Below are 24,445 nucleotides of genomic sequence, written 5' to 3'. Positions count from 1 at the left end.
TCACAGTGTAATGCTTTTATTTCCTGTTAATTTATTTTTAAAAGATTTTTAAAAGATCATGTAGCGGGGCTGGGAATATGGCCTAGTGGTAGAGTGTTTGCCTTGTATAAATGAAGCCCTGGGTTCAATTCCTCAGCACCACATAAATAGAAAAAGCCAGAAGTGGTGCTGTGGCTCTAGTTGTAGAGTGCTAGCTTTGAGCAAAAAGAAGCCAGGGACAGTGCTCATGCCCTGAGTTCAAGCCCCAGGACTGCCCCCCCTCAAAAAAAAAAGATAATGTAGAAATAAAAGCAACAAATATAAAAAACAGCCATAATCTGTGTTGTTCACTGGTTCTCTGCTTGTCACATTTTTTTATTAGATTAAATATTCTTGTCCTTGGAGGAAGCTCTGGATTTATTGAGCTTTATGCTTATGGGATGTTCAAAATTGCTCGTGTCACGGGGGTAAGTTTTTCTCTTAAGTTTCTTGGATTATTTCTCTTAAAATACATTAGCTATTTTATGTATGGAATAAGAATAGCATAGTAAGGTTTTATATTTTTTTCAGTTTCAATTTGTTCTTTAGTATTTAGAAGATTGTTTTGTTTTTTTTTTCTTTTGCCAGTCCTGGGCCTTGGACTCAGGGCCTGAGCACTGTCCAGGGCTTCACGTATACAAGGCAAGCACTCTTGCCACTAGGCCATATTCCCAGCCAGGATTGTTTTCTTTTAAGCTGTAATAATAATAATGTGTCTATAGAGATGAGTAGCTTTTGGTGGAATTAGTCAAACTTTTTCTATTAACAAAAAGATTGATCGTGGGACTGGGAATATGGCCTAGTGGCAAGAGTGCTATACGTGAAGCCCTAGGTTCGATTCCTCAGCACCACATATATAGAAAATGACCAGAAGTGGCGCTGTGGCTCAAGTGGCAGAGTGCTAGCCTTGAGCAAAAAGAAGCCAGGGACAGTGTTCAGGCCCTGAGTTCAAGGCCCAGGACTGGAAAAAAAAAAAAGATTGATCTTATCCCCTTGACTGATTTAACTGGAGCATAATGAAAGTTACTGTACGTTGAGTATTGAGTCTCCCACTACTGCTAAATCAGTCTTCTCCATAGCCTTTTCTTCTTGCTCTCACAATTCCCCAAGGAGTAGACAGTATCATATAGCCTGCAGGGAATTCATTTGTTCAACCCTTGATGTTCAACCGTTGATGGGATGGGGGGCCAGGGGCCAGAAATGTTGATGTTTATAGGTCTTTGTGACTAGGAGGAGCCTTTTACTACTTTACTTACCTTTACCTGCTACAGTGGGTATGGCTGAAACCAGAAGTGTGTGTCACAGCTGTGTGTAAATTTTTGCTTCCAGTATTATAAGCAGATGCACCCCAGCAGTTATCCCACATATATGAGGGTATATGATTGTTTTGCAGATTGCTGGCACTTGTCTTGCATTATGTCTGTCAAGTGATTTGAAGTCATTATCAGTGGTCACAGAGGTTTCTACTGATGGTGCTTCAGAGGTTTCATACTTTCAGGTGCGTATTGGAACTTCATATTAGTTTTAGTTTTTCTGTTGTTTCTTAGGGGGCAGTTGGTGCTGAGGATTGACAGGGCATGCTAGCATGCTGTCTACCACTGAGCTGGGCCCCTACCCCTGTGGGTTTGTAACCATGTCTCACTGTATTCTATGACCACAAAATAAAACATGTACTCGGAGTTTCTTTTTTTTTTTTTTTGGCCAGTCCTGGGCCTTGGACTCAGGGCCTGAGCACTGTCCCTGGCTTCTTTTTGCTCAAGGCTAGCACTCTACCACTTGAGCCACAGTGCCACTTCTGGCTTTTTCTATATATGTGGTGCTGGGGAATCGAACCCAGGGCTTCATGTATATAAGGCAAGCACTCTTGCCACTAGGCCATATCCCCAGCCCCGTACTCAGAGTTTCTAAATTATACATATTGAATGCTGTTGTAATAACTATTACTTTCCACATACTTTAATATAGTTTTCATCAAAACAATGTTTTGATGATCATGGCCATACAGATTGCTTCTTTTAACAGAATTACTTGGTTTTGAGCATATTCTTAGGATTCAGTTAAAGGCTAATATTTATTCGTCACTTATTATATGCCAAGTCCCTAATGCCTTAAACACAGCAACACATGGATACTCATTGTTGTTATCCCTGTAGAAAGTACTGGGTACACACAGAAGCTGCGGAATTTGCTTGATGTCTCATACTTGGAAAGTGATGCAAGGCAGTCTGCCTTCAGGTTCTGTGCCTTTTTTCTCCTCTGTTTAAAGAGAGGAAAGCTTGCACCGTAGTCCAGACTGGCCTAGAACTTCAATTCCTCCTGCTTTAGCCTCCTAAGTGTTGGGATTATAGGTGCACAGTATCACAACTGGCTGCCTGCTGCGATCTCTGCTCTTAATACATGCCTTTTGTTTACCAAAAAAAAAAAAAAGTATTGGTGAAGGCGCTATTATGTGTAGCATATATAATAAGATTTGGAAACTTGCCTCCTGTTATTTAGGTTGTAGCTTTGCTTTGATAGAAAACCTCACAGTTTTTCGTCTGAAAATCCAGTATGCTTATCCTGAGTATTCATGAACTTTCAAACAAAGGTAGGACAAAAGGATAGAAGATGTGAGGGTTGCATTGTCTTCAACAGTGTACTGTTCACAGTTCCAGAGCACCCTAGATAAACAATTCACAAGAATGGTAGTTCACATTTGTGTCTTAAGGCTGAGAAACTATGATCACCAGGCTGTATTTGTGCTACAATATAGCAACTCCTTTTGTTTTCCTGTGAAGTTAGTAATAGATTTTTTAATGACAACTTATGTGTGATATAACACATACTGTCAAGGGGCATTTTCTTTGCATTTACCAGTAGGATTTAATGCCTTTTAATGCCTTCCCTTAGTCTCCAACTTTGTTATGCTCAATAGGGGCAGAATTCTGCTGTGTTCTTTCTGATACTTAGGTCTTTTCTCCTCTTTTAAGTTAAAGGATGCACTTGTGTGTGTGTGTGTGTGTGTGTGTGTGTGTGTGTGTGTGTGTGTATTACAGGAACAGTTTATCTTTAAAAAAGTAAATATCTGATTATGACTCACTTTATTCTTTTTCAGCTTGAAACCAATCTGCTGTACTCCTTCTTACCTGAAGTAACTCGGATGGCCAGGAAGTTTACTCACATTTCAGCTCTGTTACAGGTGTTTTTTCATAGCTTACTTTCTACAAGTATTATATAACCTTTCTAATTTTATTTTATAGTATAGTTATTTGTTCTGCTAATTTTATAGTATTTATTAAAGCAAGAAAAGGAAATTTAACTGAGAATCTACTCTTACCCAGTCCTATTAATCACCTCTAGATGAAAGGAAAAAAGTAGGCTAAAAGTTCCCATTAATAAAACACCACTTACACTTTGTTGCAAATAAAATAGTCATATTATATGATTTAGATTTTACTCAGGAAAGGTACCCAAAATTAATACACAATTTTGTAGGTCAGCAGTTTGGACTGCACTCAGCCAGAAAGTTCTGGTGATCTGTACTTGTTGTGGCTCTTGCCAGCCAGCCTGATCATGTAAACTAATATGTGTTCCTGGGCCGAAATGGCTTTGTCTCTGTCCTGCATCCCTTATCCTCCAGCCAGCTAGCCCTGGTTTGTTTGTTTCTATGGTAGTGGCAGTAAAGGTTTCAGGAGTGCAAGTGGTTGATGGGGCACTTCTATGGTCCACAAATAGGGAGGCTCCCTGAGCTGTATAGCAAGTTTGAGGCCATCTGGGCTATATAACAAGATCTTGCCTCCCCCCCCCCCCCGCAAAAAAAAAAAAAAGGGTAAGTCAAGATGTGAAACAACTTGGGAGACCCTGGCCTCAGCAGTGTTGCTTCTGCTCTGTTCATTCAGAACAAGATAATAGGACAGCCAGAGGCAAGGTCAGGAGAATAGACCTGGATGGAAGAACTGCAAAGAACTGGCCATTTTACCATCAATGTTTTACCACAGCCATTAATTTACTTGATGAGAAGCATTACTAGAGATTGGAATCTTTTAAGGGTCTTCTGACAGTCTGATAGCTGAGCAAACCAACGTTTTGACACTTAGTATGATGAACACAAATAATAAAATGTAGAAGATGTTTGTTTTACTAGGTATAAAAAAGTTCATTTGAAATGAGAGGGGGGTAACAATGTTCAAAAAGAAATGTACTCATTACCTTATATAACTGTCACCCCTATGTATATCACCTTTACAATATAATTTAAATATTAAAAAATGTCCTTTTGTAGATGATTCTAAGAATCATTGAATCTTTGGTACAAATAGCTACGAAGTTACCAAAGAGCCAGGCACTGGTGGCTCACACCTGTAATCCCAGCTATCGGGGCTGAGATCTTAGTATCAGGATTCAAGACCAGCCCAGGCAGGAAAGTCTGTGAGACCCTAGCTCCAATTAACTACCAGAAAACTGGAAGTGGCACTGTGGCTCCAAGTGCTAGAGAGATAGCCTTGAGCCAAAGAGCTCAAGGATAGTCCCCAGGCCCCAAGTTCAAGCCCCATGACTGACCAAAAAAAAAAAAGAGTTACCAAAAGTTAGCTATGGTCTTCTCTTTTTCTTGGGCTTAAGTGAGTTAAATAGGGTGATTGAAAGTAATTTCTGGATTTCTTTGTGACCCTAAGAAGCACATATTAGATAGAATCTTTTTTAAAAAAATTATTTATTTATCCCTATTGTCAAAGTGATGTACAGAGGGGTTACAGTTTCATATGTAAGGCAATGCATACATTTCTTATCCAACTTGTTACCTCCTCCCTCATTCTTTCTTTCTTTTTTTTTTTTTTGGCCAGTCCTGGGCCTTGGACTCAGGGCCTGAGCACCTTCCTGGCTTCTTCCCGCTCAAGGCTAGCACTTTGCCACCTGAGCCACAGCGCCCCTTCTGGCCGTTTTCCATATATGTGGTGCTGGGGAATCGAACTGAGAGCTTCATGTGTAAGGAGGCAAGCACTCTTGCCACTAGGCCATATTCCTAGCCCTAGATAGAATCTTGGTTTAAAATATTTTCTTCTTTTTGCGAATAGTATATCAATTTGTCACTGACATGTATGTGTGAAGCATGGGAAGAAATACTGATGCAGATGGATTCTCGTCTCACTAAGTTTGTGCAGGTAATGTAATTGACACTTTCTGTGGAAAGAGTTTAAAAGTCTGTATTTGCTTTATATGATATATGAGAAAAAATCAGTTTAATTTATGAAAGCTTAATAATATCTGCAGTGGTTAGCACTATTTTCACACTATAAATATTTGCAGAAAGGACTCTATATTAGATTTTGTTACCGTATAAAGTACCAGAGGTTGAGTAATGTGTAAAGAAAAGAGGTTTATTTAACTTCCAATTTTGTAGACCAGGAGTCCCAGATTGTATAGCTGTGTAGCCTCATGACAGGTGGCATCTTGGCAGAAGGATCAAATTGTAACCCAGGAACCAGAAAATGGAGAAGGGTGGTCCTGCCCACTCTGCAGAGTCTAACCATGTTCCCATGAGAACTACATTAGTTTCTTCACATAGCAGCACTGCCAATGACCTAACCACCTCCCAGTATGGCCTACCTCTTAATGATTCCACTATCTCAGCAGCATCACACATAATACATGAACCATGGGGGGACAAACCGCGTCAGATCCATAACTGAATCTTCTCCCACTGGAACTACAGTGCAGCGGCAGGCTTTGGGAATGAGGAAGCTTTTGAAACAGCTGACTGGTTGTCTCCAGTCACTGAGCTTCAGATGATCCCTTTACATAAGGGCTCGAGGGAAGACAGAAGAAGGAAATTGTGTGCCTATTATACTAAGTAGGTATACTTTATAAGCTATAAAACACATACCCCATATTTCTTTTTATTTTATCTAGGAAAAGAACACAACCACGTCAGTACAGGATGAATTTATGCACTTGCTGCTATGGGGGAAGGCAAGGTAATAAACTCTTGATTTTCCCCCTTTTGTTTTTGCTTGGTTGTGGGGCTTGAACTCAGGGCGTAGGTGCTGTACCTGAGCTCTTTTTGCTCAAGGCTAGGGCTGTTCCAGTTTTTTGTGTGGTTAATAGGAGATAAGGCTCTCACAGGGACTTTTCTGTCTGGGCAGTCTTTGAACCAAGATCCTCAGATCTCAGCCTCCTGAGTAGCTAGGATTATAGACATGAGCCACTGACACCTGCTTCCCCCACCCCTTTTAAGTGAATTTATTTTAGGAGTAAATAAAAATGAATGCAATTCATTTGTACAAATGAAATAGGAAATTACATAAGAGTTTCAAAAGTACACATCTCTCTAGGTTTTTGGATATACCCTTTTGGGTATATGTGATTATTTTGTACAGAAGTTTTGGGTTTTATGTAGCCAAACTAAACTTTTTCCATCTTAAGAGCATTAAAAGGTTGATCTGTACTTCTGGAGTTTTTTTGTGGTTTATATTTATTACTTCCCGAGTTTCAGATGTGATTTCTGTGGTTGTGCATTGTGGAAAGCTGCCATCTTTTTCCTGAATGTTTAGATAACTCTAATATGGCTTAGTGAGCACTGCCTTTTGCCTTACTAAGTCAAGTGCCTTTTTAATATTCAGTATATCATATATAGCTAAGAGTGTTTGGGGCTATATTATTCCCTGTTGTCCTTTTTGTATGCAAAGGGAGAGTTGTATTTTTGTTGGGCTTTCTACTTTGTTTCAAAATCTTGCTTTTTCTTTGAAATCTAAGTTTTTAAGCAGTATGTATGAGTTTGGATGGAGAAATGACTAAAACACCCTTTTTCATTATAGTGCTGAACTTCAGACCCTTTTGATGAACCAGCTAACAGTCAAGGTGCTGTTAAATATTAATGTATTTAAGTAGATATGAATGCAGTCTTAATTTTTTTCTTTTGGAGCATATATTCGTCTTGTTGAATGCTAATATATTTTCTTCTCTTAATTAAAGGGTTTAAAAAAGCTTGGCCAATCTATAGAGTCATCATATTCCAGTATACAGAAATTGGTTATAAGTCACTTACAGAGGTATGAAAGTGGCGGGCATGTCTTTGGTCTTTCTGAAAACTTACTTCATTGTCTGGCATTTTCTTCTGGAATCTTTTCTAGCTGAAATTTTTGCATTGGCATTCGAAGGGGAATCTTGGCACTCCCAAGTGTAAAGATTAAGTTTGTTTTATGAAATAATTTTCCACTATCTTTTCACCAGGCTAGTCTCCCTTCTGGATTATTTTTCCTTTCATTAAACTATATAGTAGGGTATATAGTACTTTTTTTCCCACATTGAAAATTGAATATGTTATGTATTTTATCTTGTGAATCACATATTATTCAACACCCTAGAATTTTGTTCTGAGTCTCATTTTATCGTTAGGAAACTGAATTTGTTATACAGCTGGCCCAAAGTTAGGACATGGAAGAGCCAGGATATCTTTTGGTTTTCTGGGCCTCATGCTGTTCCTATCCATAGTTGCTTGAGTGACAGTTTCACAAGTGAATGCTGAATGTTCAGTTTAAGTTTGGATAAAGCCCGTTATGTAGTGCCTTCTGCCCTGGGCTTTCTATACTTTGCCCCACAAATGTCTGGTCTTTTTACTGTTCTCTTTCCTTCTCTTGGAATGCTCTGGGTCAAAACCAGCGTCTGGCATATGCTGGGCAAGCACTGTACTGGTGAGGTGTACCCCCAGCCTTGTAGAATGTGTGTTCCTCAATGAGTCCAATGGGATGGCCCACAGAAGCTCCTGGTGCCTTCTCTTTGATCTTAGAAACAAGATGCTTCATAGCCATTACATACCTGCATTGCCTTTTGCTCTTATAAGAGGCCTTCTACTGTTCCACACTTGATGTCTTTCTGCCCAGGGATTTTGGGGCTTTCTTCGTGCTTTATGAACACTTGGCCTGCTCTTGCATCATCAGCTCTCAGTTCATTGGACTCCCTTAGAGCAGCTTTTGCCAGTCCCTATATTAACTCAGATTCTACTTATACCCTTGCCCTATGCATTTCCCTCAAGGCATGTATGGTCATCGGAAGATGCACTGTATGATTGTGTGGTTGTGACCTGTCTTCCCCCTTACACTGTAAGTCCCATGGTCAGGAGGACCTGATTTTTATCACCATTGTGTCCCTACCATCTAGCACATTGCCTGACAGCAAGCTGCATCTCAAAAATTATTTGTTTAATATTAGGTAAATATGGGTGAACAAGATGGCCTACTTGCTGTCTTTAAATTGCCAAGATTTGGGTCTAAGGGGTAGTTTAGTGATTGAGCAATTGCTAGCATGTGCAAGGCCCCCCGCTTCATCCCTAGCACTGCCCCTACCCCCAAATAGTGCCAGGACTGTGAAACACAATTTGATCATGTAAAATTTAATCTTATCATCATATATATTCATCTCAGTAGATGATAACCAGATGATTCTGCTTGTTTTTACAAATTTTTAGAGATCCAATTTTTTTATAGAAAGAAAATTAAAAAGTTAGTTTTTATCTCTGAAAATTTAGAACTGTTCAGCAAAGGTAGTGACTGACTACCACCTTGAGGAAGTAATGGCACTGTCTCCTGTATTGCTAGTGGCTCAGAGTCTTTATTGTATCATCTGAGTGAACTGAAAGGAATGGCTTCATGGAAGCAAAAATACAAACCCCTTGGACTGGATGCTACAGGAATTGAAGGTAGTGATTTAATTCCACAAAAGAATGTTAGACATAGTTTACTTAACAAGGGCTATTTACTTATATATTTATTTATTTATTTCCCTTTAGATGCTATTACTGCGGTGGGTTCTTTTATACTCAAGGCAAATGAACTTCTTCAGTAAGTAATGGGTTACCTAGAATCATTGATTGTGAATATTCACTTTTGAAATGAAATAAGAATCTCACATACATACCTGTAATCCTGGTGCTTGGGATGCTAAGGGAAAAGGACTGTACGTTTATTCCCTTACAAAATCATAGAATAGTTTATCTGCACTTCTATTTAAATTTGGCTGGTATGTCCAGTGCAGTAAGATACAGTTGAGAAGCACATGTTTCTTATTGTTCTTTTGAGCTGTTTCTCAGACTTTGGTCGGGGGCGGGGTGGGGGGGGAGGAAGGGGGAGCAGCCCCAGAGCTTGAACTCAGGGGTTGGGTGCTATCCCTGAGCTTTTTTCCTAACGCTAGTGCTCTACCATTTGCTTCATTTTGGCTTTTTGGTGGTTAATTAGAGTTAATGAATCTCCTGGATTTTCCTTCCTGGGCTGTCTTTGAACTGCAGTCCTCAGACCTCAGCCTCCTGAATAGCTAGGAAGAGGCAGGAACCACCAACACTGAGCTTCTCAGGCTCTCTTGTTCCTGACGCTGCCTCTTTACGTTGTCTGTGCTTGCCTTCTGCTGGGGAGCTTTGTCACCCACCAGTGTTCCGCACTTCTGGAACTGGTTTTAATATGCTCTTTACTCTTTTTCTAAGTGTATAATACATATGGTCCCTCCTGTTCACTGTCTTTTTTTTTTTTTTTTTTTTTTTTTTTGGCCAGTCCTGGGCCTTGGACTCAGGGCCTGAGCACTGTCCCTGGCTTCTTCCCGCTCAAGGCTAGCACTCTGCCTCTTGAGCCACAGCGCCGCTTCTGCCCGTTTTTTCTGTATATGTGGTGCTGGGGAATCGAACCTAGGGCCTCGTGTATCCGAGGCAGGCACTCTTGCCACTAGGCTATATCCCCAGCCCTCACTGTCTTTCTTAATGGGGCTCTAGAAAATGAAAACTCCAGCACTTGGTCAGAAGACAAAGTGAGAGGAGAAATGACATTGTTTTCCTGTGCTTTGGAATACTTGGGCGGGGGGGTCCTCTGTGGTCACCGTTCACTACGAATAGAAAGCATTTAGCTTCTTGGTCCTCTCAAGTGGACAAACATTAGTATATAGGGTTACAGATGGAGATATAGCAGCAGTGAGGGAGGGCTTTGGTGTTGTCTGGTTGCCTAGGTAGTGGTGAAGGTAGTTGGGGAGTACACAGAAAAACTTGGTTTTTCACTGGTTCTGCAAGAGAATTTTAGTTACCTTGCTTGGTAACATAGGGGTGCATAGGTCTTTGATAGGTAACATAGGTCTTTGATTTCCTAGTAGAGTGAATGATACTGCCGTGAAACTTATGAGAAGTACACGTACTGCTGGGAACGTAGCTCACTGGCACACTGTTGCCTAGTAATCACAGGCCTCCGGTTCAGGTCCTAGGACCTCAAGGAAAACCAGTACAGGTATTATTTGCTTACTGTAAATATCACATAGATGCAAACTTCAAGTGACTATAAAATTGAGCTCATCTCTATTCAGAAGTTTCACCATAATGAAGATGAATTTTATATATAATACTTAATTTTTTGTCATTTTTGTCAAGGTCAGGGGAATTCAATATTTGAGACCTTATTTATTGCTGGACTTAAAAATCAGCTTCATAAAATGATGTCCAGTAGTATCAGACATTGTGACCTAATAACAAGTTTATAGTAGTAACTTCCTCTTGGAGCCAGTATATTTCTTACCAACTAGTAAGTAATTTTTTTAAACAAACAGTGTTGGAAATCTTTTTCCTCGCTTACTTGGAAAGTTAGGAAAACATTTCATACTTCATGGAATCCTGGGAAAGATTCAGTTTTTGCAAAGACATTTATAACTAGATAGTATCAGTTATTTGCTTTATTTTTGGAAAGAATCAGGATGTGTTTTGTGTTTTCTTTAATTTTAGGAATGTAAAAATGTTTAATTTGTAAAATCTGCTCTTCTAAGGGCTTAAATCCTGACAAGACAAAGTAGAACAGTAAGGTTTATTTTATTCTATGGCAATTGAATAATATTACAGGAACCTCACATTCTGGTTTTTCTCTTTTTAGAGTTATAGACAGTAGTATGAAAAACTTCAAAGCATTTTTTCGGTGGCTTTATGTGGGTAAGTTGACTTGAACATTCTTTTTTGTTGTTGTTGTTCCTCGGGTGTGAACTCTGGGCTTGGGCACTGTCCCTGAGCTTTTCTGCCCAAGGGGCTAGAGCCACAGGGCCACTTCCAGTTTTCTGGTAGTTAGCTGGAGATAAGAGTCTCTTGGACTTTGCTGCCTGGCCTGGCTTTGAACCTTGATCCTCAGGTCTGAGCCTCCTGAGTAGCTAGGAATATAGGCATGAGCCACCAGCACAGCTGACTTTAACATTCTTGCTTTAACAGTTTTGAAAACTGTTTTGTTAGGGTGAGGACCAACAGTCCTGAATATATTTCAGATCCTTTTAATATAAGTGAGATTTTAGTCCTTACCCTTTATTTAATTGTTCAAAGAGAGAGTTTTTTGTAGTGAAAAGAAACTGTTCAAATGGAAGATTTAGTTTAGTAAAACTCATTTGGTCTTTGAGGTATATCTGTAATAAAAATTACATTTCTGGTTTCCTTTAAAGATGGTTTTTAACTTTGTATTTCCAGCCATGTTGAGAATGACAGAAGACCATGTGCTTCCTGAGCTGAATAAGGTATGCACAGAAGTACGTACGGCCAGCCCTGTGTGTCAGTGGGTTCCATCTCACTAGGTTCAACCAGCCACTCACAAAAAACATTCTGAAAATAATGCATCGATTCTGAGCATATGTAGTTGTTTTTCTTGTCACTATTCTGTACACAATACAGTAATAGCTGTTTACATTGTATTAGGTGTTACAAGCACTGTAAAGGGGATTTAAAGTGTACAGGAAGATGTGCCTTCTTACATAAAGGTCTTGAGCTCCTATGGATTTTGGTATCCCTGGTATCTTACAACCAATCTCTCAGCTACCTAAGGACACCTGTGTAATTTCCTAGTGTACTGTCCTCATTGGGCTCAGCTTTGCTGGTGGTTTTGGTACTCTTACACAGTTAGATAACAGGATATTAGGCTCTTTTTATCTAAAAAATTTGAATGTTTTGCATAATATTTTCATCTCACAGAGTACTGTTATGATATCTGAATTTATAATTTTCATGTTTAAAGGGTGTTATAGTTCATACAACATAGAATCCTTGTATTTATTGCTTTAAATACCATAAGTTTTAAGTGCATTTTTATTTTCCTTGAAATGGAAGAACCTCAGTGTTGTACCTGAGTTGAAGCCTGGAAGCCAGCAGGCTTCTGTCTGGATGTGGCAAGCGGCTCTGGGCTCTCCCTGCAGGGCCAGTTCCGCGAGAACAGCTGCAGTCACTGCCCAAACTGTCCGTTCAGGTAGATCACTGGGAAGCTCACTTTTTATCTTGATTTGTTTTCTTTTTGTCCCTTTTTGTTAATAGATGACTCAGAAAGATATCACATTTGTTGCTGAATTTCTTACCGAGCATTTCAATGAGGTAAGAAATTGCTATTTTTCACAATTTAGCCACTTGGAAAAGAATTACAGCAAACGTGGTTAATGGTAAGAAGCAATTAGTAATTACCTTAGCAAAACTAATTAAACATAAAGTCTATAAGTAGACTTCTTATAAAGTATTAAGGGTTAAATTTAAAATTATTTTCTTAATATTTTGAGCTGACTTCAGAACTAAACTATGTTTGTTCTATCTAGGCTCCAGACCTTTATAATCGAAAAGGAAAATACTTTAATGTTGAAAAAGTTGGTCAGGTATGGGCTTTCTATTGAACTTAGTTTGATTTTTAAGAACTAATTTTAAGACTTTGTACTGTTAATTCATGTTATCTAAAGCTTATGGAAAATAATATAATGCCAGTATAATGAGCATTGTTGTGTATTTTCTCAGATCTCTCTGGTGTCCAGCTTAATAGAAGACAGCTAATTTTAATGTCACTTCTCTGTTCATTCTGTTTTAATATGCTGATTTGCTTAACATATAAGGAAAATCTGACTTCAAGCAGGTGTGTCCTTGGAAAGGAGGAAGTACTGAACTAGTTTTGTCTTGTAACGAAGGATTTCTTCAGTGTTACACAAAATTCTACCAGAGGATAGTCTCTTCGAAGGAAGCTTTTAATCTAGAATCTAAGTTGGGTCAACAGACATTTCATATTCAGTGTCATTCAATATCTGTCCATCTTCCTTGCACTTTGGGGGGTCTCTTACTCATGCCTGGTTTTGTAGCACCATCACTTGGTCCTTTTGCTACTCTGGGTTATACAGATCTCTCAAGTGCTGACTCCTTCCATTGCATAGTATCTAAACATCAGTTACCATCATCCTCATCTAAACAGAGTCATTAGGCCAGAGTCATTAGGCCCTGTGATGCTGTCAGGCGCTTAAGTTGCTCAGTGGCAGATGCACATGCCAACATTTTAAGTTTTGCTTAGGAGTTGATTTTTTTTTTTTTTTTGAGACAAGGTCGTGCTGTATAGCCCAGGCTGGGTCATAAGCTTGTGATATTCCTGCTGCAGCCTCTTCTAAGTGCTTAAATTACAGGCCTTCACCACCATGCTTAGCTGAAAGTTTCAATTTTATCATTCACCATAAATCTTTCAAGTTGTTTTGCCTAAAGTGGCAGGCTTACTTTATTTTCAAGAAAAGACCTGCCCAACAGTGAGAATAGGAGGGGATGGAGGGATAGATGGGTAAGCATGTTCAAAGGGGTAACGTTGACCAAGACACACTAGGTTCATAAACTGAACACAATGATTAGCAACTCCTTCGTGCAACTACTTAATGATAATAAAATAAATAAAATAAAATAAAATAAATAAATTAAATTAAAACAAAAGAAAGTACCTGCCAAACAAGTATGAAGAATCAGTTTTTCTTTAGTCTTTTCTTTTTCTAAGTAAAAATGAAATGTCATTTGTTACAAAATGTCTGCCTTTATCTTTCTTCAAAACAGCTTTGCATGCTTTAGTGTATTGTGAAAGTGCCTGTATGCACCTTCCAACACTGTCTCACAAAACATTAAAGATCTGCACTCAAGGGTTGGGACTTAATTAACAGTTTATTAGCTGTATCAGGATAAATGAAACAGTATGTGACAAAGAAAGAACACAGTGACTACAAGTATAATTTGATTTGCCAGCTGAGGGAAACGGGCATGGGCAGTTCTTTGTGGCACACCATCAGTGCAGACAGATTTCCACACAGTGAAAGGGCAGGTGACACCTCTGCAGTGTTGTAAAGCTGGCACTGACCTTGTGGGTCAATGGAAGCATGCTGAGCACTCTCAGGTGTGGGGCTGCACTGTGAGAACTGCCCTTGTAGAGCATCCTGTCAGTTGGTACTTGTAAAACTAAATTATAGCTCAGGTATATAAGGTTAACACGTGCTCTTGAAAATGAACCACAAAATGTAAACTCAGGAGTGGTTTCTATACCTACTGCATTCTAACCATTTAAGTCATATGCATGTTGTCTAGAATTGGGTCACCTTACTTAGAAAAATAATGTATCTTCAGAGAAGCTGGCAGTGAAACAAAACTTACTGAATACAAACATGTTAAATAGAGGTGAGAGCCTGACTTGCTGCTTTACTGAGAAGTTTTTAACTGTATTCTTAGTATTTGAAAGATGAAGATGATGACCTCGTGTCACCCCCTAACACAGAAGGAAACCAGTGGTATGACTTCCTCCAAAACAGCAACCATCTTAAAGGTACTTCATGAACCAAACAGATGTTGGCCATGTTTATATTTATTTGAGACTAAAGAGTAGCCTCAACATTTGTCTAAGTTCTGCAGGCTCATTTGGTATGTCCATTTTATTTGATTAGAGTACAGCAGATTAACGCATAGATTACGATAGAAAACACCCTGAAGTTAACTGTGCTTTGGTACATTAACTATGCTGACACCCAAATTATTTTCTCCCCTCTTGGCACCAGCCAGTTATATACCAGCGAAAGGTTCTGCAATTCATTTCAGTTGTGACACAGGACCCACAGTGATCGTCAGCCTCCAGAGGGAGGAAGGCTCAGGCCACTAGACTCCTCACATCACATCAGTCACAAGAGCCAGGCCCCCTCTGCAGGATTGATTGTGGGGCGCTTGTCCACAACCTTCACTAAGTCTGCATAGCTTTCCAGAATGGTGCACAACGCTCAGGGACACGCACATCCAGCTTTCCCAGGTTGTTTGTTATAGAAATGTAACTTAGCATAGCCCAGTGGAAGACGTCATTCACGGTTAGGCATGGAGGGAGAAGGCACAGTGTTTAGGCCCTCCTGGCACAACATGTTCACCAGCCATCCAAACCTCCCTAGTGTCTTGTTTTTATTTATTGTCATTATAAATGTGATGTACAGAGGGGTTATAGTTACATAAGTCAGGTAAAGATTACATTTCTTTTTGGATGTCACCCCCTTCTCTCATTCCTAGTTTGCCTTGGGTTTTTAATGGAGGCTTCATTACAGTGATTAAATCATTGGGATGGAATTCAATCCCAAGCCCCTATCCCTTTCCTGCAGTTTTGGCAAGAAAGTTATAAGCTTCCAGTCAAGGCATGGTCTTTCCAAGTAACCCACCCCACCCCACCCTGAGGCTTTGCAGGAGCCTGCAAGAGTGACTGTATTAAAATACAAGTGGCCATCACATTTACTACTCAGGAAATCCCCAGGTTTCAGGAGCTGTGTTTTGGGAACCGGGGACAAAGGCCATGTCTTATTCCTTAGTTACCCAGTGTTTATCGCCTGTTGAAGCTTAGAGTGCTAAAATGAAGATTTGTTTTACCTAATACAGCTGGGAAGGGAGGGGCTGAGTGGGAGAAACCAGCCTTGGGGCCATTGGAGTGGGCCTCAGAGTCACAGCTTGATAGGCAGCCCTGGATACTTAGTTCTTTTTGTCCCGGGCAGTTCCAAAGCCCAGGAAGCCTTGAAACTTTTTCACCTTGACGTTAGAGAATATGATGAGTTCTTATGGCTTTTGTAATATTGTGTAAAAAGAACTTTAAGAAAAAAAGCATACTGAATACAACAACCAAAAAGAAATGAAGCTAGCAGAGGCAGAAGCATTGGACTGCTGTTGCCATTGCATTGTGGCAAAGTGGAGAAGAATGAACTTGTTTCAATGCATAGCTTACGGTTTCCAACTCCCTCCATTTTTCTAATAGACAATAGCCATTTACTATTGGGCTTTGGTAGGACTAAGGCTTATGTAGGACTAAGCGAGTGTAGTTTTTAGAGGCTGGTAGTGGGTTGAAGGGAAACTGGTCATTTTTTAACGAAGCATGTCAAAAGTATAATGAGAATTCCACCATGAAAAACTACGGGCTACCTCTAACACTGGATTATTTTCTCCTAGTCATTGGTTTGCTATAGGTTTTGTTTGTTTGTTTTTGTCTGAAACCAGAAAGCCCTTTGCTGTTTCCTTATTATCCTCGAAAATCATTGCATTTTGTGAAAAGGCGGATGGAGAACATTATTCATCAGTGTTTGCAAAAGCCAGCAGTAAGTTGGAAAGAAATGCGTATCTTTGTGTGGGAGCAAGAGTATATATGTCTCACCTATGTAAATGAATGTAGATATTAGGATAATTGTAAAAATGCTGATATTCAACTGTTTTTGACTGTCAAGATTGACAGTTTCTTGTGGTGTGGTCTTATCCAGTTAGTTAATTCTGCACATACATTTATTTATTTATTTATTTTGTCAGTCATGGGACTTGAACTCTGGGCCTGAGCACTGTCCCGAAGTGCTTCAGCTCAAGGCTAGCTAGCTCTGCCACTTGAGCCACAGAGCCACTTCCAGTTTTCTGGTGGTTAATTGGAGGTAAGAGTCTCATGGATTTTCCTGCCTGGGCTGGCTTTGAACCATGATTCTCAGATCTCAGCCTCCTGGGTAGCTAGGATTACAGGCATGATCCACTGGAGCCTGGCTATTTATTTATTTTTTAAAATGTTATTATAAAAGTGATGTACAGAGGGGTTGCAGTTATTACCTAAGTTAGGAGCTGAGTACTGTACATTTCTTTTTGAACAGTGTGACCCCCCTCCCTCCTTTTCTCCACACATAAATTTAAAAATGATCATCCTTACAATATTCTTAGTGCTTCATTTGCTCCCAGAACAAGCTCATTACAAACAGTCTTAGTTCCAGAGCTGGTGTGTCTTTTGGTCTTTACAGAAGTAAGTAAATGAGTGACTGATGTTCTGAGACCAGAGGGAGGGGTGGTCCTTTAGCACAGGCCAGCAGGAGCCCTACCACTAGCTGTACCCCTATCTCTAATGATGTTTTTAAATCTTGTTTTTCTGTAGGATGAAATTGGAAAATCAATGAATCAAGTAATCTGTATTCCGCTATATAGAGATACTAGAAGGTAATCTTCTTTACCTGTTAGGTAGTATAATTTAGCTGCCAGTTTAAGTTTTTCTCACTTTTTTTTCCTTTTGTTTTAGTGAGGACTCTGCACGCAGATTGCTCAAATTTCCTTTTCTGTAAGTGTGTGTCTCCTCAGATTGTGTAAACAGTGTTTTTTCTTCTAAATTTAAATAACTAAATACATTACTTTTCTTTCCTTAGGTGGAATAATAAAAGTTCAAATCTACAGTATCTTCTTTTTACTATTTTAGAAGACTCGCTGTATAAAATGTGTATCTTAAGGAGGCATACTGATATTTCCCAGTAAGTATTCCTTTGAAGTTTGAATGGAGGAGATAAGATCTTAATATTAGTAATAATAATAAGCCATTTAACTTCCCTTCCAGCATTTCAGGTTTCAGTAAAGCTGCCTTGTGACTTTAGGTTTGCATTCAGTATTAACATTGAGGAGATGGTAATGCTGATTTGAGAAGCTATTTGATCACTTCCTGTTCTAGAGTTTTAACCTTCATATTAGTATAGAGCCTTGTATGTAGGATTTTTTTTAATTGTTAGGAAAAATAACAGCAGAACCTGGATTATATCTTAGGAACATTTAGAGATTCAAAACTGTATTAATAAGTATTTTATAGGAAGGCTTTTTAAAAATCTCAGGCCAATTATATATTTCATTAAATAACAGATCTTACTTTCTGAGATTCCTAAGTAAACATTTCGGAAATCAAACTAAATTCAGGACTTCAATCATTAGAGTTTTTAAATTGTTTTAAATCTCACTATGAAGGTACTCTTTTGTTTGTTTGTGCCAGTCCTTGGGCTTGAACTCAGTCTGGGCACTGAGCTTTTGTGCTCAAGGCTAGGCTGTCACTCTCCCACTTGAGCCACAGCTCCACTTTTCGCTTTTTGGTAGTTAATTAGAGATAAGAATCTCATGGATGCCTGCCGTGGCTGGCTTCAAATGATGGTCGTCAGATCTCAGCCCAGAGTAGCTGGGATTACTGGTGTGAGCCACTGGCACAAAGCTGAAGGGAATTTTTTAAACCAATTTGTTGATATCCTTAGTTATGGTATTTAGCTACTTAATGATGAAGATTTTAAGCTAAGCTGGTTTGCCTTTCTAGGTGTTTAAATTATAGTATGATGGTGTGAAAGTGGCAATATTGGTGTGGGATTTGGGAATTAGGTATTTTGTGTGCTAACGTTTTCCAGGCATTTAGATTTATTGGCTCCCTAGCTGTTCCACAGGATCTCATTCCCCTCTCCTTTTCTTCAAGGTCTGTAAGTAATGGACTAATTGCTGTTAAATTTGGGAGCTTCACCTATGCCACAACTGAAAAAGTCAGAAGAAGGTAAGTCCCAATCCTGGTTTGGATGACCTGTACCAAGCATGTGGGTGGGGGCTGGTCAGCGCCATTTCAGATGGGCTGTGAACAAAGGGGCTCTGTCACTTGCAGCAGGAGACCAGGGTCTTGGCGTGTTCTGAGCATGGAGACTGATTGGACTAATACAGCTTCACTGCCCTGCAGGAATTCATGGGCTGTCTTTTCCTCTTAATTCTCCCAACTGAATGCCAGTCTTAAAAAAATGACGCAGTTCTAGGGAGCCAATGACCTATTGGGCCAAAGCTGTCGTTATCACTAACCTGAAACCAAACCCTTTACATTGACACTCTGGTACAGAATCATAACAGTACTGAACCATCCCTGATACTTTAGAGCTGGCATTAATCATAGGCTGGTCTTTCTCTTTTTCCTTACATACATGTAGTAGTTTTTGTGGTTTGGTTTAAATAGTAAAGTCTTCCGTTACATCCTTTTTTCATGTGTAAAACCTTTCACTTTGATTCTGGTTAGCTCAGTTATATGTAAGGTATCACTCAGGAACTTTTCACAGGGTTAAGGCCTAGCCCTTTATGTCCAGAGTTTTCTAGAACTGTGATAAAATGTCATAGATCATTCTGCTTAAACTCGTATTTACTTATTTTATAAGTTATAATTGACACAAAAGTATAAACTGATGGGGTGTCTTGTCATTGCAGGGAATAGCACTTAAAGTTTTAAATGATTTTTTGCTTGGTATCAGTATAATGTTATGCATACAATATTTCCCAGTGCTTATGATCATTTCTGATATAACAGAACACATCTCACCTCTAGCACCTACAGCTGTTTAGACGCCCAATTTTATGATGATGAAACTGTAACAGTGGTTCTTAAAGACACCATGGGACGTGAAGGAAGAGACAGGCTCTTGGTCCAGTTGCCACTGTCATTCGTGTATAACAGTGAAGATGCCGCAGAATATCAGTTCACTGGGACTTACTCTACAAGGTAACTACCTCCATGGTAGAGGGTCTGTGTGACAAAACAGCATTGATTGTTTAAAGATAGGATCTCAAAAAGAGCTGGAGGTGTGGCTCAAGTGGTAGAGCACAAGGCTCTGAGTTCAAACCCCAGTACGACCAAAACCCTAAAAAAAAAAAAAACAGTGTCCCATTGTGTATCTCAGGCTGACTTGGACTTGAACTAGCCAGGCATGCCTCAAATTCATGAGGTTCTTGCCTCAGTCTCCAGGGTGTTTTCGGTCATATACTACCACGATCAGCTGACAATTAGCTATGTTTAACATATGCCACAAATTCCAGTTTCTTAGGGTGCTAGACAGTGGCTTTCCAGTTATTGGTCTACGAGCTGAGCAGAGAGCCTCCACTTTGTATTTTTAAAGTGCTAACCCACCAAACAGTGTTTAGAAAAGGTGGGGAAGAAACCAATTGCTATTACCTTTGGGAGGTTTACCTACACCAGAACTGAGAAAGTCAGAAGAAGGTAAGTCTTCCCGAAGTCTTCCCAAATGTTACAAATATATGCTAACTCAAAAAAATTAAAAATGGAAAAATGTGTGAACTTTTAATCAATCTTTTGTCCCTTGCTTTAGTATTAGATTAGGAAGTTTTGATGGAATAAGATGAATTAGTTTGTCAGTAATAATTGTAAACTTAGCTTTGTATTTCCCAGAATTAGCGCAGTTCTATCTCAGAGTCTAAAGTCAGTTCTAGGAGATGTCTTTAGTTGCTTGAGGATTTGAAGGATCCTTTCTCTAATTTAAGAATGTGGGTATCTGCTCTCCTTGAAAGGGAATTGAGGGTGGGGAGCACAGTTCCAGTTGTGCAGGGCCTGAGTTTAATCTCTAGTATTTATCCTCCCACTGCCCCCAAAACAAAGGGCATCAAGACCTTACTAAAATGAAGCCAGGCCTCTGTGGAATGCAGCATTTTTGTAGAATGTCTTGTCATTGTGGAATGGAGCATGGTGCAAGTAGGACCCCAGTTGCCCCTGACCCCTCCTCTAGTGAATGCCAGGGGTGGAGGTCCTGTCTTGATTCCTGGGCCGGTTTTGTCCTTCAGGCTAGATGAACAACGCAGTGTTATTCCCACACGCACCCTGCACTTTGAGAAGCACTGGCGGTTACTGGAGAGCATGAAAGCGCAGTATGTTGCTGGGAATGGCTTTCGAAAAGTGTCCTGTGTGGTGAGTGTTGCCATCGCTACCCTCCCCCCAGTCAGCAGGGCATGGCCTTGTTTCTGCCAGCATGTGACCTCCAAGGGTCATTCTCTGCTTGTCATTCCATCACTTGGCTTCTGTTAACTGAGCAAACAGCAAGCTATTTTGATTTCTTGTTTGGAGAAACTTTGAAATAATTAAGAGTAGCTTGGGTCCTGGAGGCTCGCGCCTGTAATCCTAGCTACTTGAGGCTGAGATCTGAGGATCGTAGTTGGAAGCCAGCCATGGCGGGGAAAGTTGGTGAGACTCTTATCTCCAATTAATTGCAGAAAAGGCCAGAAGTGGCACTGTGGCTCAAGTGGTAGAGCACTAGCCTTGAGCAAAAGGATCTCAGGAACAGTGCCCAGGCCCACAATTCAAGCCCTGGGACTGGCCAAAAAAAAAGTAGTTTTAGATTTTTCAGTTTCATGAAATCTCCACTGTGATATGTGGAGATTCTTTTATGTAAAATAAAGATGGAGTTGAGTGATTTCAGAGTAAATTGATACAAATATAACTTTCCTATAAAACCATTCCTTGCTTCAAGCTTCTGATTTCTACTTCCTTTTATAAAATTTATTTGCAAAGCCATTAGTTAAAAAATGGTTAATGTGACTCTGGACACCCGTGACTTAACCCATGAGTTAGAATTTGTCTGTTTCTATTTTATGACTTCTTTTCTCTTGCATCTCACTTCTAACTATTGCTATGAAATACTCATTCAGGAGCTGTGGCTCTACTAGTAGAGCATTAGCCTTAAGCAAAAGAGGCTCAGGCCCTGAGTTCACACGTGCACAAACACGCATGCACACACACACAAATGTTAATGTGTCTTTTCTTCTCTAGTTAAGTTCAAATCTCCGTCACGTGAGAGTCTTTGAAATGGACATAGATGACGAATGGGAGCTGGATGAGTCTTCAGATGAAGAGGAGGAGGCCAGTGGTAAGCCTGTGAAGATCAAGGAGGAAGTGCTGTCCGAGTCGGAGGCCGAGGCCCACCCTGCCTCTGCGGATGCTCCAGCCCCAGACATGGCCATCAAAGTGGAGAAGCTTGACCCGGAGCTGGACTCGTGATCCAACTTGCCATTCTCATATGTTTCTGTGGCAGAAAGGACTTAGAAGATGGACTAAGATGTCTTGTGCTGTGCTAATTTTCTTTGTGTAACGAAATAAACAACCGTTTTTTCATATTTTGTATCACCTTCTCTTAGTAGGATGACCATTGTCATACTTTCTCTTTGTTAGAAGTCTTTAATACTGTGTAAAGAAAACAAACGGAGAGGCCAGGAGTGGTGGCCCATGCTGGTAGTCCTTGCTACTCAGGAGGTAGAGATTTGGAAGATCATGGTTCAAGGTCAGCCTAGGCAAAGTTTTCCAGACCACATCTCTAAATCAATAAAGCTGAGCATAATGGTGTTCTCATGCTGACCTGACCCTATTTGAAAAAGAAAGCCCAAGCACTAGGGTTGTGGCTCACGAGATAGACCACCTGCCTAGAAAGTGCAAGTCCTGAGCTCAGACCCCAGTACCACTAAAACAACAACAAAAAATACCACAAATTGAGTGAGATGACACGGTCAATCTGCTCTCTCAAAAAGTTGCTCAGGATTTCTGTATGAGACAGAAATCATTAGTCCTTTATCACTGGAAATTTAGATATATTTAATATTTTTAAAACATAGTAGACAGTAACTATTGCAGGTTTTTAATCTAGATCTTGTTTAGGTCTCGAATACTTTTAATGCTTTACATTAAATGAATCAGCTGATAACCCAAAGATGAATTTTGCCTCAAACACTTTAAACAGCAAAAACACTGTACCCATGTGATTAGCTTGTGTACGCATATCTGAGTTCTTTGAAGCAGCAGAGTTTAGATGTATTTTTTCCCCGAGTGTACTTGGCCAAGGACCTGAGATGGCTGTTTGAGTGATTGGCTAACTTGGGAACACGAGAAGAATGGCTGGACTAAACACAACCCTGAGTTAGTGCAGATGAGCTCATGTTGTCTTCCTGATCGAAGAAGCTAATCCAAGAGCTCCGGGTGGGCATGAATTCTAGTTCAGTTCACTGATGAACGAAAGGACCAGTTCTTAAACTTTTAAATACCCTTGAGCAGGAAGTCTTAGAATAACCAGGTGAGTGGGTTTCTACAGGGTGGTTGTACAGTTTTTCAGCTTACTAGATTGGTAGATACAGATAACCCTGGGTTTGAGGTCTGCTCAGTAAAATCAGAGGAGGTCATTGTTTTCCTTGAGACACCCATACTGTGTCCTCGAAGACCACACTAACAAAGTGAACTTACCCATGTCACCAGAATGAAACTAGAAAGATCTAACAGCTAAAATTCCAAAAGGGACCAGGCACCAGTGTCTCACTCCTGTAATTGTAGCTACTCAGGACGCTGAGGTCTTAAGAATCTGGTTCAAAATCAACTTGGGCAGGGAAGTCTTACCTTCAGTTAGCCACTCAGAAAAGCCAGGGGGGCTGGGAATGTGACTCAGTGGTAGAAAGCTTGCCTAAAGGTTCGATTCCTCAACACCACATAAACAGAAGAAGCCACAAGTGGGCTCTGGCTCAAGAGGTAGAGTGCTAACTAGCCTTAAGCAAAAAGAAGCCAGGGATAGTGCTTAGGGCCTGAGTTCAAGCCCCAGGACTGGCAAATTAAAAAAGCCAGAAGTGTAGGTGGCCTAGTGGTAGAGTACCAGCCTTGAGCAAAAAGTTATGGGATAGCGTCCAAGCTTTGAGTTCAAGCCCCAGTACTGGCACATAAAAATTAAATAAAATTCCCAAACAGACGAGCTGAGTTGGCAGGAGAATGCATTTCTCTCTGCTTAAATCTTAAATATAACTGGAACCAGTCATTTTTCTATTCCATCTCTCTGTAAATTTGAAATGATCTGTCTTTTTTGTTCTTTGTCTTTGCATCTTCTTGTTCTCCCTGTAGAAAACTAATGTCTTCTATTCAGTCCATCAGAACATGTACTCTGTTTTGTAGAAGAAATGTCCAAGTTTAGAATCTCAAAGCCAATTGTCTTGAAACTAAGTTGTCATTTTTTCCTTTGACGGGATTTTTCAGGGGCTCAGGATACCTCCCACGGCCTGATCTTTGTAAGTTTTGAGGAATAGAAGTCACTATGGGTGGCAGGGTGTTTAGGGCTTTGCTGTTCAGGAGATGAGTTCATAATAGAATTGATCTTGATCAATATGTCATTTTCATTTTGTAATTTAACAAAATGACCGGTGTTCATGGTAGAGAGAGAATGTCTTAGATTAACTTTTTGTACACAGGAAAGATCAACTGTCAGACTCCATGGAGAAATGGCAGGTGATAAGAATGTAGGACACTTTAAAATAATGCATTACAGGTTTACCACATCAATCTTCAATGGTTTCAGAGACAAATGATCTCAGCTTGTACTTAGAGTGAATTACAATGTCACAATAAGTAGGCAGTTCTTTATTCCTTTGGTAATCTGCCCCATGGGGCTCCAATATTAGGTCTATAAAGTGTTTTTGATAAATGCACATTTGCTTCCTATGGTTTTAGCCCAGGCATAAATTGAAACAGAAATGTCCAGCCTCTTACCTTAAGCCAAGAATCAGTCATACTCTTATTTATGTGCCAGCTGTCACCTAAAATTAAGTTCTTAATTTCAGTCGTTTCTAACT

The 24,445-nt window shown here is 39.9% G+C and overlaps 1 protein-coding gene across 2 annotated transcripts in view; it reads left to right on the top strand.

Moving 5' to 3' along the window:
- Anapc4 (anaphase promoting complex subunit 4) overlaps positions 1-21,964 on the top strand; it is a 32,892-nt gene extending 10,928 nt beyond the window's left edge. Inside the window, exons 7-28 of one of the 2 annotated variants that reach the window (XM_048364813.1) lie at positions 362-446; positions 1,412-1,516; positions 3,113-3,196; positions 5,070-5,156; positions 5,905-5,969; positions 6,810-6,852; positions 6,967-7,043; positions 8,589-8,689; positions 8,780-8,831; positions 10,884-10,939; positions 11,459-11,505; positions 12,293-12,349; positions 12,565-12,621; positions 14,483-14,576; positions 16,268-16,365; positions 17,172-17,233; positions 17,313-17,351; positions 17,437-17,538; positions 18,510-18,584; positions 19,392-19,565; positions 20,639-20,762; positions 21,621-21,964. In XM_048364813.1, the coding sequence (XP_048220770.1) occupies positions 362-446; positions 1,412-1,516; positions 3,113-3,196; positions 5,070-5,156; positions 5,905-5,969; positions 6,810-6,852; positions 6,967-7,043; positions 8,589-8,689; positions 8,780-8,831; positions 10,884-10,939; positions 11,459-11,505; positions 12,293-12,349; positions 12,565-12,621; positions 14,483-14,576; positions 16,268-16,365; positions 17,172-17,233; positions 17,313-17,351; positions 17,437-17,538; positions 18,510-18,584; positions 19,392-19,565; positions 20,639-20,762; positions 21,621-21,848 (1,912 nt within the window). In that variant the 3' untranslated portion in view covers positions 21,849-21,964. Of the gene's footprint in view, positions 1-361; positions 447-1,411; positions 1,517-3,112; positions 3,197-5,069; positions 5,157-5,904; positions 5,970-6,809; positions 6,853-6,966; positions 7,044-8,588; positions 8,690-8,779; positions 8,832-10,883; positions 10,940-11,458; positions 11,506-12,292; positions 12,350-12,564; positions 12,622-14,482; positions 14,577-16,267; positions 16,366-17,171; positions 17,234-17,312; positions 17,352-17,436; positions 17,539-18,509; positions 18,585-19,373; positions 19,566-20,638; positions 20,763-21,620 lie in introns of both variants that reach the window. The other variant, XM_048364812.1, reaches the window with a different exon arrangement.
- The last annotated feature ends 2,481 nt before the right edge of the window (positions 21,965-24,445 follow it).

The sequence above is a fragment of the Perognathus longimembris genome, chromosome 16, assembly GCF_023159225.1.
Source record: "Perognathus longimembris pacificus isolate PPM17 chromosome 16, ASM2315922v1, whole genome shotgun sequence".
Taxonomy (NCBI): Eukaryota; Metazoa; Chordata; class Mammalia; order Rodentia; family Heteromyidae; genus Perognathus; species Perognathus longimembris.
This window is presented reverse-complemented; position numbering and strand designations above follow the sequence as displayed.